Genomic DNA, 21,126 nt, shown 5'->3' with positions numbered 1-21,126 from the left:
CGATAGACATCGAGGCGCCATGAAAGATTAGTCATCAACGATAAGCAACTCGGGCGTCTGTGACGCAGTCGTTTCGGGAAATATGACTGAATAGCACTCGGAGAATATTCTAGAACGATTGTTATTTTCTATATAAGCAAATGGAATTATGTTTGGAGTTAGTTCCAACATCGATGCGCTTGTATTATGTTATAAATTGTGACTTACTATACTGTACTAATTAATCAATTTCAAGACTGTTATAAATTAATTTTTAGTTAATTCTAAATAAATAAATCACGTAATTAAATTGTGTGGGTGTCGGGTGTGTTTAGCGAACAATTAAGGGAAGTTTATGCCAGTAGTGCTATGTCAGAAAGTAGTTATAGTTACCGGCAGATTACTTGTAACTTGTAGACTTGTTACAATTGTATAGTTTGTGTTATAGCATTTGGCTGTATAGTCCGTAGAGGAGGCCCGGGTTATCCCACTTGGGAAGGACCGTACTCAGATTATTCTGGAATGCAAAGCGCACGCTTTGCTGTGGTCCATGAAGCACCAGCGGAGTACACTTTTGCTCACGGCGTAGTCAAGATGTCCTGAGGCATTGCCGTACAAATTAAGTTCCGGTTAGGGTGGTTAAGAGAAATCTACCTTCAACGTCGCGAGGTAGGTAGGTAAAGTGTGTTTCCTACAAGAGCAGGGATGATTTGTTTATTATCTGGTAACAAAAGTTCGGTCTTGTGATAGGGCTAGGATTTTTGGAATGCGCTACAGCGCTTAAAACGACAACTACACATTCATGGCATTACGAAGCTGACAATTCCAAAGATCGGATGTGGTCTTGGCGCATTTAAAGTCCATAGATTACTAAAGTAACGCGAATAGCAGCCATTTTGGCTCAGCTTGAGAACCGCGGAATTTTAAATTGAACAACAGTTGGAAAGTATGTGTAAAGTATGCATTTTGTAGTCGCTCTTGGATTGTGGGGATACTTTTGGATAGGGCAAGTTTTGTGAGCGTATCGTTTAATAGCCTTTAATATTACAAGAAAAATATATTGTAGTTGCATCGCTTTTTCAATCGTTTCACCACTCCACATAAACCCTTGTGTGTATCTACCAAATTCTAAATATTTTAATTGCTCTTCATTAAAAGTTTTCGAAAAATTGTCTTCAGTTCGGAGTAATTTCTTTTTTCGGCTTCTGTTTTCTTGCAAAAGTGTTCTAGATGCGTTTCTCTAAAGAATTAATGGTTACATCAGTATTCTCCGTAATGTAAACACAACTATTATAATACGAAACAACAAATGTCAAACCTGACACTAGGTGTCAAACGGCCATTTTGGCTCAATTAGCAGTTTGTTTTGGTCTAATACACTGGCCTAATGAATCGCGTTACTTTAGTAATCTAGGGACTTTACGCGCATTGTGCTTGGTGCGCCATATGCTGGAAGTGGTCTCCAAGGCACCGGAGTCGAAATATTGAGTCATTCTTTCCTGGAAATATGACGTGCTTGTTCTTGAACATTCGGAAGCGTTCGGGAGCACTCTGAGAACATTCTAGATCTAGAACGATTGTTCTTTGCTACTTCTACATAAGCAAATGGAATTATGTCCCGCGTTAGTTACAACAATGACGCGCTCGTATTATGTTATGACTAGTTGACTACCATTGAAAAACGAAATTTTCACTCAATGTTACTACTAATACAATTCAATACTAATACTACTAATCACGTAATTAAGTTTGCGTTACAGTAAAGAATTTCGGGAGACTGATAAATTTAATTTTAATTTTAATTTTATCCCTCTCTTGTTTTGGGCCCTCAACAGGCATGCGCCCAATTACAGAGTGACCCGCATAATGCCATTTAGAGGTGCCTCTGCAGAAGGTCTTAAGTTGGTCTATACTACTCCGGTATTTACCTTACGAATTAGGAAAACTGCAGGAAAACCTAATTCGGAGTAGCCGGTAGAATGCTCGGAACTGGTCTAAGGTAATTTCCATCTCCGCCACAGATGAAAAATTCACCTCAACCCAGGTTCGAACACCCGACCTCCGGATTTATAACCCAATGCTCTACCACTGAGCCATAAATCCGATATTTAGGAGTTCGGTTAACTATGCCATCAAAACAAAAGGCCAACAGAGCGAGACAAATAATAACCTAAAAATTAATATAACTAATCTCAACTTCCGAGTAGGTACACAGTGACGTCTGACGTAAACTAACGTAAACCTTTCAGGAGTTTCATTATGCTTAATGCCCCTAACGGGAACCATAAAATGTAGCTCACTTCTTAGGCAAAGCCGAAATGAATTTTTCTTGTAATACCTAAGCAACTAACTACGAGTATCTTTTTCCATTTAAGAAAATAGACGCTAAACTTATCGTACCTGACTTAGGCTTTTTCTGAGTAGTAGCGGGTCTCGAGTTGGATATTTCTTCTTTTCATCGTATTCGTCACATGTAACGTACGACATATTTTTTGGCCAATGATTGGAACTGAGTAGATCTCTGTGATCAAACAAGATTAAAACACAAGGCACTTTGGGTATGTACTTACTTTACGGCCATAAAGGAACGGAGTCCCAAATCAAAATAAAATGCTGCCAATATTTGTGGTTTACCATTCAAATTGTGAGTAGTCTCCAGAGTATTGAACCTAGTTCGATAGGGCTCGACGTGCAAGGGTCTTATGTGAACGATTGTACCGTTCCGACATTTGCACTTTATTTCTCCACTCTCGTGTGTAAAAATATGCCATGCAAATTTTCTTGAGAAATAATCGAGATCATCTGCCGTATTCAGTACTAATGCAACAGTATCTAGACTGCCGAGAATAAAAAAATTCATTATATCCAAGTCCCGTAATGTTACTAACTGATGTGCTGTACTAGTTGTGTTTACAAAGGCCATAACGTGGCGCGTTGCAATGTTTTGTAGCAGAGATTTGTACTTGTGGTCCATTACTAAAATGTAATTGTTTATTGCATCGAGTTATACATTCATAGGTTAGTTTATAAGCTATTTGCTAGCACTCTAATATCAAAGAGTAACCTCTTTGCTAATATGAATGATTCTGTAATGTGAGTTGATCATATTCCAAAATAGACCAAATTAAACAAAAACTCAACACCTTTGAAACCTAGTGGTCAGTGATTGGAATAATTGGATGGGCAGTAACAGTAAACTTACAAAGCCAATCTTAATACGGTTCCTACATGCTCTTATATTTTGTGTCAAGCATTTCGTGTGTCTTGAAAGTAAAGAGGAGCAAATGACCTCATACCATCGAACGATGTCAGTAAAAGCGATTTAGATACCTAAGTAAATTGACGTAGTGGTGTGAACTTACCTGCCTTTTTTGTCCACCATACTTACAAGTTCAGTACCTAGTGCATAGTAACATACCCAATACGGAGACCTACCGAAAGTGTTATCGAAGAGAATAGCTGCATTAGAAATGTTTTGCTGTAGTACAATTGTTCTAATTAATTCCGGTATTAAGTCTCCAGGAGGCATGACTTGCACAAAATAGTTGTGTTGGGCTGCAGAATGGCGTCTCCACGATCTTATATCGCCTTCTTGGCCAAATGACGCACTGATTGTAGGGAGTTCTAAGGCGGCTGCAAAGCTCTTTACCATTTCTGAACCCATTCCAGATCTTGTGGTGTCTAAAAGTAGATGGGGTTCCGTTTTGTTGGCCAACATCTGACCGTAGGTTTTGCAGACTAAGGAAGTAAAATACAAGATTACAAGATCACATGCTATAGTTGAAATTTTAATTGTCATGTATGACACAACATTTAAATCAACCAAATCATGAACCAAATATGGTCCACTCCACACATTTTTGGCAAACTCATACGTTTTCGACGCGTACATTCACTGCCTTAGAGTCAGTAAAATTGACAGAAACTTTCAAAAATTTACCAACATTGGGCATTACCAATGAACATTTTCTAAACTATAAACTATAATTAGGTGCTAATTGTATTGTAATTAAACAGAAGTATCAACAATTTCATCAATTTGTATAATTCAGCACGGCGACGCGACGCGATGACCTGTGTGAACTTGGCCCCCCCAACTTTAGAAAGCAATAAGTTTCGTGATTGAAATGTCTTGCGCTTCGTTTGCGCATGTTTGAATCAAATTTGGGGGGCCAACTTCACAACTGCCCCCCAAGTTTACAAATTTGACATTTTTTTCTTGTGATCGTTTGCGCTTTGTTTGCGCATGTTTGCGCTCCCAATACCTTCGTTTGCGCTCCCGTCGTTTTTGAATTATTCCAAATAGAAAATTCCATACTGGCCCCCCATTTTTCAAATTTGGCGGTATTTTTTCTTTTGATCGTTTGAGTAGAAGACCTATGTATGTTCTGGACCAGGAAGTGACGTCACACCAATCAGAGACGAGCACGTGACGTCACAGCCAATCAGAGACGAGCACGCCCCCCTATGCCCCTCCCCTTGGCCAATGGGATACGGTAGGTGGAGCCTTTAGGGGCCGCCCCCTGTGTCGTCACAGCCAATGAGCGGTGTGGTCGGCCATTTTGGATCGAGCGCCATTTTATTAGTCACCAAATCCGCCATCTTGGATTGGTCGCCATTTTATTAGTTTCTAATTCCGCCATCTTGGATCGGTCGCCATTTTATTACTTTTCAATTCCGCCATCTTGTTGGGCGCCATTTTATTAGTTTCTAATTCCGCCATCTTGGATCGGTCACCATTTTATTAGTCTCTAATCCCGCCATTTTGTTGGGCGCCATTTTATTAGTCACTAAATCCTCCATCTTGGATCGGCCGCCATTTTATTAGTCTCTAATCCCGCCATATTGTTGGGCGCCATTTTTGACCGTCTGTCTGTCTGCCTCTCTCGCTCCATCCGCCATCTTGGATGTTATTTTGGACTCGCGTCATCGGTCACGTGATTGCTATAGACAAAAATTTTTGTTATCTGCGTTGGGAATCGAACCCACGATACCTGAAATAGAAAGCTAGCGCGTAACCAAATGAGCCACGCAGACTTTGAGAGATTCTATAGTTAGAGGTTGAAGTCAATGAAAAAACAGGTGCCGTGACATGGCCCCAACTTATAATTCTCCGAGACATGTAAGGGGGGCCCTATTACCAATGTCATGCTCCATTCTAACCTGTAAATACATTTCGTGGCCCCCAGGCCTATAATGAGGCGATGGTTGCTCGCTCTCGGGGTGAGTCGTAAGGATGAATGGTAGGAAACTGTAACGCATTTATTCACATTTCAACCTTATTGCAGGTAGGTAATCATAAGGATGAAGGGCAGGAAACTGTAACGCATTTATTCATATTTAAACTTTACTACATGCCCTTATGGCATTGTTTAAATACTTTATAGTTAAACAACCATATGGAAATATTACTTGAACGAAATAAGTAGTTCTGGTCTAGAAAATCCAGTTGGCGCTACTATCGTGGTCTAAATAAGTAGTGACAGTTTACGACGAAAGGTTGCGCTTTATCATTACAGACTTTTTAGTAAGGCCTGCAAAAATCGTCAACAGATGGCTCTCCTTCAATGTAACCCGATCGGCTACCCAGCGTAACTGAGGCGACCTTGAGTAAGAATGCAAGTTGTAACTCTATACGGCTACGATTATACTATATAAACAAAACGCTGATGTTTAGTTCGACAGCAAATTCCTTTTTTTCACTACTAGCGTCTGATGACATGATTATTAACCTTTTTTCCACTTGTAAAGTAGGTTTTCTCGGCATTTGTTCAAAGTGGTTAATAATTTTTTATTATTAACTAGTAGTCAATAATGAGAACTGTCACACTGTCACTTTTAGAAAACACAACCCGAAATTTCGCTCAATGAACGTTTAGACAAGTTCTCTAAAACGAATAATTGCCACCATTCGCAATTTCCAGAGAAATTACATACCTAAAATTATCACATTTTGAAAAAATTCGAACGAAATTACTCTTTGAAAAATCTCAATGACAGAACAAAATACGGCCTGTTTGACTTGTACTTCCACGTACTTGATTGACATGTTAAATTAAGAAACAAACAATTCTGTCCAACCGTTAACTCTCTTATCAATATAATATGTTAATTTAGAGGATTTCAAGTGCTAGTAGTGAAAAAAATAGTATATATACCACGGTAGAGAAGTCTATTACTTCGCACCTTACACCCCTCGGCGCAAGCGCCTCGAGATGTAATCTTGGTGCTCAGGCAATAATAGTGGACTTCTCTACCTTGATATATAATGTACTATTACTTTACTGTTAAGAGAAAGAGTCACATATTTTATTAAGGATCCTCAGATCCTTTATAGTTTTGTATTGTCGTCCGTCCGTCCGTCCGTCCGTCCGTGTGCGCTCTAACTCTTTTTAAAAGTGGCCGATTGTGTTGAAATTTGGTATACGGGTACGTTGGACATTAAGAACGGACGCTTTTGATTTTCAGGAAGCTGGTTCAACAGGAACAAAAGTTATACGACTTCGAGTGAATCGGGAACAGGAAAAACTGCGAACTCAATATAATAAAAATTAACATATTTCGTTCCCTAGGTCATGTATCGAGTTCGGACTTTCGCTAGATTATTCCCTATGACTCTTAGATGTGTAACAATTCAATATAACTCTTCTCTGTGGTCTCGGTCAAAAGTTTTAGAGCAAAATGTACCCCAAATTATTCTTTACACATGAATTTAGAGTTGTAAAAGCTTTCAAACGCATTATCTTGATGCTGAAAGAGTTGATAACGTGCACGTTTGATAACCGCATGTGTGTGATTCAAAAATGTTAAATTATTTTTCTGAGGCCACATGGATTTTGATCAAAATATGTCAAAATCGTTAATTATGCACCAAAGATCGTTGGGAAAAAGACTACGCGCATTATCTCAATGCCCAAGACATGAATTTGATGCATTTTTGGCGACCACGTGGATTTTGATCAAAACATGTCAAAATCGTTATTTATGTACCAAGATCATTGGGAAAAAGACTAGGCGCATTATCTCAATGCCCAAGACATGAATTTGATGAATTTTTGGCGAAAACGTGGATTTTGATCAAAACATTTCAAAATCGTTATTTATGCACCAAGATCGTTGGGAAAAAGATCAAGAGCATTATCTCAATGATCTAAACATGAATTTGATCTATTTTTATGGACCACATGGATTTTGATCAAAACATGTCAAAATCGTTATTTATGCACCAAGATCGTTGGGAAAAGACTAGGCGCATTATCTCAATGCCCAAGACATGAATTTGATGCAATTTTGGCGACCACGTGGATTTTGATCAAAACATGTCAAAATCGTTAATTATGCACCAAGAGCGTTAGGAAAAAGACTAGAGGTTGGGAAAAAGACTAAGCGCATTATCTCAATGCCCAAGACATGAATTTGATGCATTTTTGGCGACCACGTGGATTTTGATCAAAACATGTCAAAATCGTTATTTATGCACCAAGATCATTGGGAAAAAGACTAGGCGCATTATCTCAATGCCCAAGACATGAATTTGATGAATTTTTGGCGAAAACGTGGATTTTGATCAAAACATGTCAAAATCGTTATTTGTGCACCAAGATCGTTGGAAAAAAGATCAAGAGCATTATCTCAATGATCTAAACATGAATTTGATCTATTTTTATGGACCACATGGATTTTGATCAAAACATGTCAAAATCGTTATTTATGCACCAAGATCGTTGGGAAAAAACCAAGAGCATTATCTCAAAGCCCAAGACATGAATTTGATGCATTTTTGTTAACTATAAAATGTATTTTGTAAGATTAAAATAAATTGTCGTTAAAAGTGATTGTAATACTGAGGATCCTTCGATATTTCGTTGTATCGGTTTATTTTTGTTGTAGGGGTAGATCTCGCCCCCTTAAATGTTCGTGCAAGTCTTTTGTGTGTCCACGTAATAATTCTATTGCCCTAGGTTTGAGTATAAACGGGCTTTTGATTGTGACGTTTGATGGTCTTCCGCCTTCATAAAACGCGACCTGGTATTAATGATTACTTTAGTGCATCTTCAACAGACGGTTTTCATCCATGTAGCAGGTGCTTTAAATTTGAATTAATACGAAAACGTACATTTTTCTCCAAAATTTACGCAATTTATGTTTTTTACTAAACCCGAGGATTAAGCGAGAGCACAATTTTGACGCGGGTCTAAAGACCCTATGTCTTGAATAATCAGTCTATGTGTGCTACTCACTATCTCTTATGAAACAGCGGTATAAACATTTGGAATAGGTAGCTTTGTTAATAAGACAAATAAATAAAAATGTCAAAAAACTTTAATGGAGCATTTTTCTTCCAAATAAACTTATTGTTCAAATGTTTTGGGGCATGTTGTTTAGGAGCTACATTTCCAAAAGTCTCAAAAATTGTTTCTTCTTTAATTTTTTCTTCTGGTAAGTACTTAATTTTTGATTATGCTTCGATATTGTAAAAGTATATCCAAGGTGGTGCATCCCTAAAATGGTTTTGATGTCGACAATATATGTCGCATGTCCGAAAATAGTGGATCCAAAATTATTTTTTGAAAAATGGTTTGTTCACTCAAATGATCAGAATTGTATGAAATTTTGTGGGTACACACACAGAAACTGTGGAAAAGTTTTTTCATATCACTTCTCAAAAAAAGTTATGTGCGTTTTGTCGTCGAAACCACCTGAGTTTCGTTCTTATGCTTTCATCGCGAAAAAGTGTTCCCGAATATTCAAATCTAAAGCGACGAAATGAAATTTTTCGTCCAGATTGAAATTTTCTTTGGGGCATCTTAGGGTATACCATTTCATTATAATTGTATCTATAAAATGAATTGTGACGCTGGCATTAGATTTGCAATCTTGAGGATCAGGTGCTGTCCAAAAAGTTGTAGAATTCATAATACGATGCAATTCTTATGCAAAGACTATTTACATCACTGAAAATCTATTTTCACAAGTAATTTTAATTAATCGTCGAAGCTTTTCATTGTATTATGTATCAAAACCTTTGGAGCTTTTAGGGTGTGCACAATTTCAAGACAATCTCGGAAATTTTACATAGCAATTGACATGGCATCTCACAAGAAATGACAGCGACTTAATAATTACCTTAGCTGGCGCTACATTTCTGGGCTGGTAATTACAAAAAGCTCCTTTTTAACATCTCATTATGTCCCATTTACCTTAATTAGAAAAGTCAGACGTCGGGACTACTGTAAACCGAGAAAAATTAAGGCAAATTTTTAAATTAGACATTTAATTGTTCGTGCAGCTCTTAAGAGAACCGTTATTTATCCGGGTGTAGTTAAAGACACCCGGACTACGAAGTCGTTAGTGCGTTTAACAACGCGCTTGGTCAGCCATCCATACCCCATGTCTGGAGATTCCATATTAACCACCGTTCTCGACGAGCGGCTTGGCCTTGTTTGTCAACTTCTTTGTATATTACTTTCCTAACCATTTTTTTTCTGCCAGGAAGTAATTTTTTTCAGAGTTTTCCGGATATGCAGCGTCGGCATATGCCGCCGCTATTCAATTTGTATAATTAATGATGCCGCCGCAATTTTCACACTTGCCATCTTCTTCCGTCCATTAATTTAATAACTTTATAAATCCCCGAGGCAGATGAAACCAGTGTTGTCCAATTCGCCTCGATACCGGACTGTAGTAGCAGCGGTAGTAAATTAAGTCTTACGCTCTGTTAAGCTCAAATATAAAAAATATGGAGCTTAGAGTGGATCCCCTATATTTAATTTAATCTATTTTTTGACTAAATCAACGCAATTCAGACCTCTTCCTTTAAGTTTGTCATTACGTAAGTTGCCCTATTATTACGGCATGTAATAAAGCGTTCCTAAAAATGGTTCTTGAAATTACAGGTCTGGAGAATAACGAGCGAAATAATCGATATTTAATTCTTATTTTTTTTTTGGATTTCGGTCGGAAAACTTAAATTCCTGAATGAAAACGCGTTGGAGTGTGACCGGATAAAAATACGACCGACAGACAGCCGCATTTTCCAGAACGCAGACGGCGGAATTACTTCTTTTTTTTATTGCCGATTATGACATCAGAGGTTCCGCGTTTTTCAAAAATAGCAGTGACCCAGAAATACCCAGACTCGACTTGACATCTCGGCAAAATTATTTAACGCTCGCTCGTATATCATGGATTTTTCTATTAGGAATGCACACATTACGTGACCCGACAAACTTGCACGTTAAAATAATAATAATATGCAAATCGTTGCGGTACGTGCAGCATGTGAAAAATCGTACTTTAGTAGTTGCCGCAACTTTCGTAAACAATGCGGAAGTTGAGTTAAGAAGTGTCCAACTTCCAACAATACAGAAATTAATGCCAAAGTCCCGATTTTATTACACTTTGGTATCCACCCACAACGCAAAGACGAGACTCTTGGCACATAATCGCCATTGTTTCAATTTTGTTTCATCATTGGAATTGGCGTCTATAGTTCGGTATATTTAGACAAAATATGTTATTTTTAAATTGAGTGCAAATTTTGCCTTTGTTTTCGATTTTTTGATGAATTGAATAGCGTTCCCTTGCAGTAATGACTACCTATCTCCAGTCGATTTTTAAATGTTTTGCGATAGCTGCTAGCTAAGGACAATTAAATTCAAATTATTGGTTCTTGAAATTCGGCTTGGCATGCATATCATTAAAATTGCTGCATTCTCTTGAAGGAATGTTTCTAATTACTTTTGACTGGAACACGCTAAAAATGGGTTTTTGTTAACTTTCCACAAAAATTTCAATTTAGATTAGATTTCTTAGTCCCGATCGCTGTAAACATAAAATTAATTGGGATTAAAATCATTCTTTACGTCTTTCGAATTACAAATCTCCATATGGAATCTCAAGATAAAATGCACTGTTCCTTTGTGAAGAATTGTGATTTTGAATTCCAAATTATTGAAGTTGTGATTACAATTTGGTCCTCCGAACCGAATCAATTTTCTAGCGCAAACTACTCGCTCATTAAATTATGTTATTATACTCATTTTTATACTGAAGGATCTATAACTTTGGAGCCATAAGCGACAAAGCCCAAAAATTAATACAAAATCGATGTGGACGATATGGAAGTAGCGGCCCCTTCCATTTATCGACCTTGAGAGAGTAGAAAGTTTTTTTACATGCGGTGAATTTACATAATGATCTGGCATTGGCGACAGGGTTTTACAAAACAGTGGCGGGCGCAGTGTGAGTCGTGAAAAGGGGGGACACCCAGTAGAGATAGCTAGGACTGGGTGGTAGAGGTTCGGGACAGATAGAATTTTGAAAATTTTCTTTAATCCAGATTGTTCGCGAGAATTATCAAATTTTAATTCCAAGGATTTGTTTTTCATTTTCAAGATTCGGTATTTTACACGTGAATTTTTATAAATGTTGTAATATTAAGATTTACCGTCAAGGTAAAATTTGATTTTTTTATGTAGGAATTTAAAAAAGTTTTGTAATTTTTTATAGATAGTTCATGAACCATTATTATTACTTAAACTTAAATCCTAAAATTGATCTCATCGACTTATGAGATGAGCATTTTTCTGTGTTTAAAGTAAAACCTTTCTCTATCTAAAAATTCAAAAAAGTGTCTTTTCATTAGATCGAGTTTCTAATTTCTAAATTATTAACCAGTGTTTTAGCGAGGAATTTTTCCGTCCGTCCTGCCAATTCTCAGTCTAGTTGGAGCCTGAAAATAGCTATTGATGATATACGCCTTCGCCAATTTCAAGGTTTTATAATTATTGCCACATTTTCACAAATGGAAAAAGTAGCTATCGTGGACATGACAAAATATTTACGTCTGCCCATTTGATCATCTGTCCATGTCGTCTGTTACTTTTGGCTGAAAAGTGGGATTGAAGTGAAACGTTGGGAATAGCTTAATTATATGTGTCAGGCTGCTCGTTAATTAGAGGCGTGTAGAAATCTATACTGAGAAATGTTTCTTCTACATTTTGAGATTAAATTGATGACACGGAAACGCTTCCTAAAAATTATGAGACTAATGATTACGATATATTTATTTAGAGTTCTGTAAACAAATCGATTAAGAGTTCGACGACACATTTCATCAAACCTCTCAGGGTTTTAAAATTTGGAAAGGTCGAAATTATAAAGTTAGAGCTTAACATAGGAACCTTTTTTGCAAACTTAAAAATCGGTATTTCTCGTAATTTTCAATTTTTTGCGAATTTTCTCGAATTTTTGACATTGATCATTTATGGGAAACTTTTACTAGGAATATCAAAACTTTCCTCCGAAAAAGAAGTAAATACATGATTTTTAGAATAAAAAATAAGCCGCGTGATCTAGACAGCACTTAGGCACACCAAGATCAATAAATTGTGCCTTCTCCCTTTTCTTCGCAACGGGGTGCCGAGTCAGTTTCTCTCAATAAAGGATAGGACCCTCCCCCGTTTCAGATAACCAAGGAGTTGATGTCTGTCTCTGATCAAGACGTCACAGTGACAAACCACATGCTAGGTAGTTTCATCAACCTCCTCCACGTGGGCTTCGGTACAATCCCAATGTTATGCAGGAGATAGTTGACCATCTAGTGCCTCGTGAGGCCACCGGTGATTTTTCTAATCTTGCTACTATTCAGTTCTAGAAGCTTAGAAAACCCAGATTTCCGAAGGGGTCCTATTAAAAAGACCCTAGGCTACCTGAGTCCGGTTCTTTGTTGCCACTGAGCCTGGAATTGACTGCCCACCCAATCTTTACTCCTGGATTTTTTTAATAGAAACTTTTTATAATATCCAAAATTATCAAGTTTGCTACCAATTTACGTACTTCAAGTTTGTGATCGGTGGTGTAATTCTGCATGTTGAAGGGGGGGGGGGGGGCATTTTTTTAAATGGCGGCAAAAATATGGAACAAATTCATTTCAAAATTAAGTGTTCGGTTTTAAAAAAAAAATTCGCACACGTTTATCATAATTATTTCTTGGACTTTTTTGCAGTAAAGTAAAGTAGGTAAGTAAACTACATCAGGCTGCGTCAAAAAAAGTAGGTATATACCTAAAATTGAATTGTGGTTTTTTTTACTTTTGCTCCCACAAAGTTAAAGATAGAGTATAGGATATGCTGTATGAATTGTGCGTAGAATTTGACACAAAATTCAAAAACTGATTTAAAAAAATACTGATCCATTTTTAAAAATGTACTTTGGTATAAAAACCTACGCACCCTGTATATTTTTCTTTAGTGCAAAAGATGCTTGCGAGAACAAATTTTGATAGACGTATGCGAGCATTTGATCCAACATCTGATTGGCAACATAAAAGACTTTTAAGGTCGATTCTCACTTTCGTGCAAGGCACGTACTCGGCACAGGCAAGGCACCGACTCTGCAAAATATCTATATTATTGAATCTTATGAATTTTTTGGGGTGTAATTCACACTATGCGAGCAACGACTCGGCAACCTACGGCCTTTGCACGCAGCGGTCGTCCGAAACAATATTTGCCGGGCATGTACCGTGCACGTTCCGACAAGTGTGAATACAATCTGTGCAGGTCACCGACTTTAGTTCAGTTTTCATAGTACAAGAAAGGTTGAAGGGTCAGCAAAGGAACACTTTTTCAGCGGAACAAGATGAGATGCTGATTGAATGTGTCCAAGAAAATGATGTCGGTCATAAAAGATACTTCTTATGCATTTTATGTACACAAAAACGTATTTTTCTTTTTCTGCTATATGTACTTTCTTGTTCTTCATCATCTAATATTTGACCTATTTTAATTAACGTGGAAGTTTCGAACATTTCCACAGTTGAAACTCACATAGAAACTGCTTACCTGCGGCAAGCGTGTCGCAGTGTGAATTGAACTCAAAAAACTTTGCCCGTGCCGAGTATGTGCCGTGCCGTTGCCGGGCCGGTTCTTTGCACGAAAGTGAGAATCGGCCTTTAAATTACATAATCAAATTTAAGAGAAAAAGGAATGGAAAATAGTGTTAATTAATTTTATAATTTCAGTAATTTGCGTTGACAAAAAAAAGTTAGGCTTTTGTTAGTTACGTCAAAGCAATTTGTTGTATCCAAAATCATTAAAAAAATGTATAGGTAAGTAAATCTCTATGTTTAAACATTATTTACAGTGGCGTGCGTCTACATAACTAAAAGGGCGATAGTCTTTCTGATCTCTTGCTAGTTCTTTGAAGATGATGGGCTGTGTTATCGCTTCGACGCGTGATAGTGCGTCGGCTACAACATTTTCTTTTTTTAGGACGTGCTGTATGTCGGTTGTATACTGTAATAAGAAATCCAGGTGGCGTGATTGTGTAATATTTGACGGTTTGGAATATGGCGAGCAGCTCAGGGTTGTACGTGTCATATTTCTGTTACGGCAGGGACAGTTTTTTTGAAAAAATGCCAAGGGTTTCCATTATCCATTCTCGTGTTACTGGATGACACCTCCGACGGCGAAATCTTTTCTAATTTTATTTTAACGATCGCATCTATCATTTCATTTAGTGTGATGTGCATTTCTTCACTATAATATTCTGTCCATCTGTTCATTACGTCTTCGTCTGCTGTTAATATTTCACTTTCTCTGTTTAGAATTGATACGATATTTCTAGATTCTCCTTTTTTTATTTTGGTTCCCGTTACTTTCTTCCTCCACTTTCTCGCTAAGCACTCTGCTTCGCATCTTTTGACTTTTTCGCTGTATTTCATTTTTTCTTACTTGTTCTTTTATTTCTTCATTCTTCATGCTGAAGTGTTCTACGGATGCCCAACACCTGTTTAGCTGTCATAAACCACAAACTTCTAAAGGTTCTTTTTGCAATCGGTAGCGTATATAGCTCTAGCACCTGAGCCAAGGAAATTCTTGATAATTTTAACCACAGATACTTCTGCTGAAGGCAAATATATCGCATATAGTAAAGTAAATATCAGTTGTGCGCATACGCAGACTGCGTAATGGCAACTTTTTAGTTATGGAGGTATTTCTTTGAAATTTTACCCAAAGATGCTTTTAGTGTAACCAAACGTATCACATATTGTAAACATCAGATTAATGTGCGCATGTGCAGGCGGCGCAAAATCAACTGTTATTTATCGAGATATCTTTTTGAAATTTTAATCACATATGCTTCTGTTAAAGGCAACATAACTGATATTGCAAAATTTAAATGTGCGCATGCGCAGTCAGTTCCAGCTTCTTTATTTATCAAGATAGTTCTTTGAAATTTTAACCATACATGCTTCTAGTAAAGAAAAACATATCACATGTAGTAAAAATCGAAAACTACCTACAAATGTCATTAGGAAAAGCAAACATCTCGCACATAGTAAAAATCAAATCCACGCATGCGCAGACTGTAAAACCTTTTCACTTTTGAAAATCTCTCTACAGTTTAACCATAAACGCTTCTAGTAAAAGAAACATCGCATACCTATAGCATAAATTAAATGTGCTCATGCGCGAACTGCGCAACGTCAACTTTTTTGTTTATGGAGATATTTTTTTGAAATTTTAACCATATATGCCTCTAGTAAAGGAAATCACAGCGCACATAGCTATGGCCTTTTGGGAAGTACTGATCATTCATGGAAAATGCGCTGAAGTTAGCCGTAAATCCTATGCAGCTGTAAGGTTTCGTTGATTTCCTCCTTTATGTTTGCGAAGATTGCACGTTTTTGTGAGATGAAGAGGGCCCGTGGTTCTCATGTTCGCCTTGTTCTGTTATTCAGTTTCAGTGCCGAATAGGTGGCTGAGAAGCTGGTGGGTCGGCTTTTGTGGTCCGAACGACTGTTCGAGGAAGGCCCATGGCTTCGTTCCAGTTACTCGCTTTAGGGCGAACACCTTTTTACTTGTTTAGATCTGCTTTAGGGGTTTATTTCCGCTCTTGTCTCTTTTATGATGCTCTGCTAATACCGTTTTGTATTTAGTATCTCTCTTGCTCTCTGCTGTTGAAGTCATCAGCTATGTACAGCTTCCCCATCGCATTCTCTGTTACTTTGTTTAATTCCTCCCAGAACTTACCCTTATTTTCACATTCTCGAATTAATTCGTTTTCTTTGCGGTTAACTGCTCGTATGTTCTAAGTATCATCAAGTTTCCAGTTTTTCGTAGATCTGTCTTGGTTTAGCCCAGGGTGCATCTCTCACCGTTTTTCGGGTGTCGGTTGTCATATCCCGGCAGTTTCTTTTCAGGTCACGTGTATTTTGATCAAAGCATACCAAAATCATTATTCATGCAATAAGATCGCTGGGAAACAGACCAAGAGCATTATTTCGATGCCCAAGACATGAATTTTATGTTGATTGTTGACAATATGTCTAGGTATCTTGCGACCTATAAATAGTCGTTAAAAAATGATGGTAATATTGAGGATCCTTAGATATATCGGTGTATTGCATCTAATTTTGTGAATTTGTATAGTACATACATGCACTAAATCCTACAAACGCCATTTATTTTTTCCGACCCACGGATTAACCTAGTGACGATCTCTGGTTAAAATCATTATTTATGAACAACTTTTCAATGTTTGATGCATGCATTTGTCGTGCACATAGATATGTTAGCGTTATTCGATTTCTACGAGGAAAATTTTTCTCGTCTGTTTTAGGGTGGACCTGTCACATTTTCAAGGAAGATCATACTCATCGTACGCAATACGCAGCTTTTTCATATCACTTCATTAGGAGTAGCATGGCATTCTAAGTAGAGAAAAATTTACAACTGTCGGTTTCGTAGTTTTTAAATGTATCATTTTTGCAATTCTTGGTATAACGTAATGCAATGTATTCACAACAGCGGTTTTGAAACCTGTGCCTCTATTTTGGTGCGCTCCGTGGAAATTCCTTCAGGCGTGAGGTACTGCGCGAGGTATTTAATGATTTTTCGGGCGAAGTGGCACTTTGTACGCCTGGATTTTAGTGTGAATAAGGTGTTTGTCGAAATTTCCGGAAAGGACAATAATGTCGTCTAGGTAGCCTAGGACCTACGAGATTTTCCTTCATTCGGTGGATGACGCGTTGGAGGGTGGCGGGCGCGTTCCGAAGTCCAAAGGGCATGCGTTTGTTTCGAGGGGACAAAAGAATGCTGTCTTGTCTTTGCATTTCTCGGCTACCGCGATCTGCAAATAACCGACCTGCAGGTCGACAGAAGTCATCAGCTGGGCTCGGACTGCATGGAGCAGGTCGTCGATGCGGGGCAGTGGATAGTTATCGGGAAGGGTTACCGCGTTCAGCTTTCGATAATCAATGCAGACGAACCCGTTCGGTTTTGGAACCATAACCACAGGAGCTGCCCATGGTGATTCGCATTCTTCTATGATGTCGGTTGCTAGCACGCTGGTTAGCTCTGCCTAGAGCGTGCTTTGCTTTACGGGATCAAGTTGGCGAAACAATTGGTTGGCATATGGTCGTGTCTCGCACGTGATAGCGTGGTGGGAGCTGAAGGTACTGCATCCTTTGCAGTGAACGTCCGCTTTTCGTTTACCGCGTGCTCATGTCTTCTTACAGAGGGCGCGTCCAGGTCGTTTCGTCGCATGCTTTGAGTTGCTGGGGTCTTACTTCGTCTTGGGAGTTCGACGAAGATGTTGAAAATGAAGTTCGGAGTCCCTCTTATTTCGAACTCGTCTATGAAGTACGCCGTAAATCCTATGCAGCTGTAAGGTTTCGTTGATTTCTTCCTTTATTGTTTGCGAAGATTGCACGTTTTTGTGAGATGAAGAGGGCCCGTGGTTCTCATGTTCGCCTTGTTCTGTTATTCAGTTTCAGTGCCGAATAGGTGGCTGAGAAGCTGGTGGGTCGGTTTTTGTGGTCCGAACGACTGATCGGGGAAGGCCCGTGGCTTCGCTCCAGGTGTGAGGTGGAGATGGTCAAAAGGGGTGAAAATCACCCCTCGCCACCCGGTCGCGGCGTTTTTTTTATCATTGCTTATACGTGATGTTCGCATCGATGAATAAATGCTTGGGCGACCTCCGTACCGTTAGAAGCGGGCGGTGCAGTTTGTGAATGACCCTCCGGTGGCAGGAAAAGTAGTCAGATAAAGTGCTGTTACTGCACTGCCATGGAAAGCGAACATTTCCTGACTAAAGTAGGCATGACGATTTCGTTTTCAAGAAGAAATCGATTAGGTACCTATATATGATTTTTGAAAATTAGGTCTGAATTTTGATTTTTGTTCCCCACCTTTTGCATACAGCTTTTTTACTTACCTATCGAGATTCCGAAATGATTTCTCACACATTTTGAGTTATTGCATTTCGGCTTCAACCCGATTCTTACTGTTGAATTGAAAGCTCTGTGGCTTTTTGAACCTAGATCATATTTTCTGCTTAAAAACCTTCCCAATGTGGGTGCCAAATAACTCATCCAGCTTGAGGCGTTTTAGCCCACAGACTGTTCATTTCAACAATGAATTTAGGTAGGTACCTATTCGATTTTCAAAAACGTCGATCTCTATCTAAATCGGGCCAAATTGAAGCACCTGTCTCGTTCAAGTTGGGAACGTTAATCCTACCCTTCCCTTCCCATATCTTTCGCGCTATATATGTGGACAGGCGATTAGGAATCATTGCGAAACATGCAAATCACACGAAATCGTGGCGCCAATCTTCCGCGAAAATTTGACTCATTCAAATCGGGCAAGGTGTGTGTAATTGGATCAGGAATGAACCGTCGCCGCGTCCTTGTAGTAAAAATACTGAAATTCTTAGAAGGGCGCCCGAGTGCATACCTTAATGCATTCTCATTCATTTTTCGGGATAATGAATGGAGTGGCGGCGCCCGCTATTATATTTCGTCTCGATTTTTCTTACAATAATAATTATAGGTAAAATAGTGCGACCGATGACTTCAATTTAATCAAGGAAGTACGTAATGGAACAAAGGTAATGAGGAATGGCGCCGATAACTGCATCGGCTACAATTAACTGTTTTATTGCGTTTTTTTTTCTTCGACGCGCAAGGTGCCTTTTGCGCCCGGCTAACTTAATTAAAAACGCGCTTTAGTGTGAAAATTTAAGGACGTCTTTAAAGGGATTCTTACCCTTGTAACCTTCTAATTGAATGTTATAAAGTTACAGGAAGAAAGTGTGGGATTTCGGGGGGTATTATCCAAGTTCGGCCTACAAACAAGCTGTTGGTAACGTAAATGGTGACATTTGTCGGATTTCATCCCTCGGTTTGAATTTTTTGCGCGTCACACGTGTCGGCTGCGAAATCGCCGTTTGCGTACGAAAACCGTGCACTTTTCTCCGCTACGGGCCTTTTCCGAGACGGGGTTGACGATTTCGGCACGTAAAAATTCGAAATTTGTTCGGATTTTGCGGTAAAAATTAATATAAATCTAATGCGCACTGGAGCAGTTCGAGCGCGGTGGCCATTTTATGATACCCCGTTCGTCCCGCCAGTCCATGGTCCGACTTTTGCGTCTTTGAGCGATAATTTCGGCACGAAAGACGCTAAAATTGTGATTCTTTTTGGTCTCGAAGGGTAAAGGGAGGTAACGGCGTCGAATTTGAATCATAAAATGTGCCGGAATGACGTCGGGGGTGTAAATAATGTTAAATTTCCTTTAAGGAAGGTCGCGTTTTCCCACCACAGCGTTCACGAGTTCGTGATGTGATACGATCTACTAAAACGCAAACGTTATTTAGCTATCTTTCTTTCTCTTATTTAAAGTTTAGGAATTGAATTTTAGAACGTAAGTTTACCAGTTGCTATGCGGTCTTGCCAGTTTGCAAAGCATTTCATTTTCCTAGTCGCAAATTCCGTGCCGTTGAGAATGTTAGTGCTTCTCGCTCTCTTGGACCACCTTAAAAATTCAGGGCCTCCCTCGACGATTTGGAGTAGCACGTAGTTCAATGTAAGTTGTCATAAAAATTTATTTACCCTTTTAATTTATTGCGAATTTTTGGACGTTATTCCAGGGTTACTTTTTTAAAATTTATCGCAAAACTGTTTCATCCCCTTTTCTTCCGCATTAAATGTTCATTTTTCGTTTTGCGAAATTCCACAAAAGTCCCGTTGACAGTTTGGCAATGTATGCGAGCGGTCTTTGGACTTCCAATTGGACTTGCAGATAAATCGTTTACAGTGTCTACTTTTATTTTAGTTTTTCGGGTCTAGGAACTTGCAAGATTATAATTGTAATGATGTGGGAGCGCTGTCTAGCCTAGACAGGGGCCCTGTTTAGGAGAGTCTCGTCTGGCCCATCGAATTACCGCTAGTCATTCGCCAATTTTTTTCATGCAGCAGTTCTCACGATTCGAACATTTACCCCAAATTCGCACTCGACCGTCACTTCGTGTCAAAACGCGATGCATCAGGTGCATCATTTTTTCATTTCCTACATCTCGGAGGAGGAATTTTGAAATTGTCGCACTTACTAATAAGGAAATCGATACATCTACATACAGCTGTATTAAAACATTTATATAATGGTGTTAATACGCTTATTTATGTGTGACATATCTAGACAGTGTACTTGTTCGAGTTCGATGACCTTAGACTTGGGCATATTCTTGAATCATTATAAATCGTTAATATCGTGCAAAAATTCGATACACATTTCGAATCTAAACAGATTTCGCGTCGGAATTTTTTCGAAAAAAAAAACTGATAAAATTCGTAATTGGAGCACTTTAAAAATTTAAATGGTCTCGTCATGTTGTGTTAATGGAATGACGCAAATGTATGTCGCTGTTTGTGTTTTAAAACATCTTATCACTTTATTATCACGTCGTGTCTCCATAGATCGCGTCGAGGCGCTTGATATTGTGATGTAACTCATTGGCAATATAAGGATTGCGCACACACTAATCCACTGTATAAATATTTTCTGTCCTAAATTTGCGTCAACATGCACTCCATAAATTCTTTCGCTTGCAAAACGGCACAATTACAGACCGACTGATATCTTTGGATAAATATATAACGCGATTATCTGGCGTCGTACCGTATTTCTTTTGAGATTACTTCGAAACGCTCCTTGGTCAATTTGTATTTGGCCTTGAAACACGTACGTCAATGGAAAATTTTTAGGTATAGCGATGTTTCTTCGGCAAAAAAACTAGCGGAAAAACGTGACAAATCATCCCTTAATGATCGTGCATTGGGTGATATAGCTAGTTGAA

The 21,126-nt window shown here is 38.5% G+C and overlaps 1 protein-coding gene across 1 annotated transcript in view; it reads right to left on the bottom strand.

Moving 5' to 3' along the window:
• LOC116166666 (ionotropic receptor 25a-like) overlaps positions 1 to 21,126 on the bottom strand; it is a 266,463-nt gene that overhangs the window by 8,545 nt on the left and 236,792 nt on the right. Inside the window, exons 3-5 of the mRNA XM_031481703.1 lie at positions 3,415 to 3,717; positions 2,550 to 2,955; positions 2,380 to 2,500 (exon numbers count right to left, since the gene is read on the bottom strand). Coding sequence (XP_031337563.1) covers positions 2,380 to 2,500; positions 2,550 to 2,955; positions 3,415 to 3,717 — 830 coding nt within the window. The remainder of the gene's footprint in view (positions 1 to 2,379; positions 2,501 to 2,549; positions 2,956 to 3,414; positions 3,718 to 21,126) is intronic.

Source organism: Photinus pyralis, unplaced genomic scaffold (assembly GCF_008802855.1).
Source record: "Photinus pyralis isolate 1611_PpyrPB1 unplaced genomic scaffold, Ppyr1.3 Ppyr1.4_LG3b, whole genome shotgun sequence".
NCBI classification, from domain to species: Eukaryota; Metazoa; Arthropoda; class Insecta; order Coleoptera; family Lampyridae; genus Photinus; species Photinus pyralis.
Note: the sequence above shows the minus strand (reverse complement) of the source record. Positions and strands in the feature narration are given on the sequence as shown.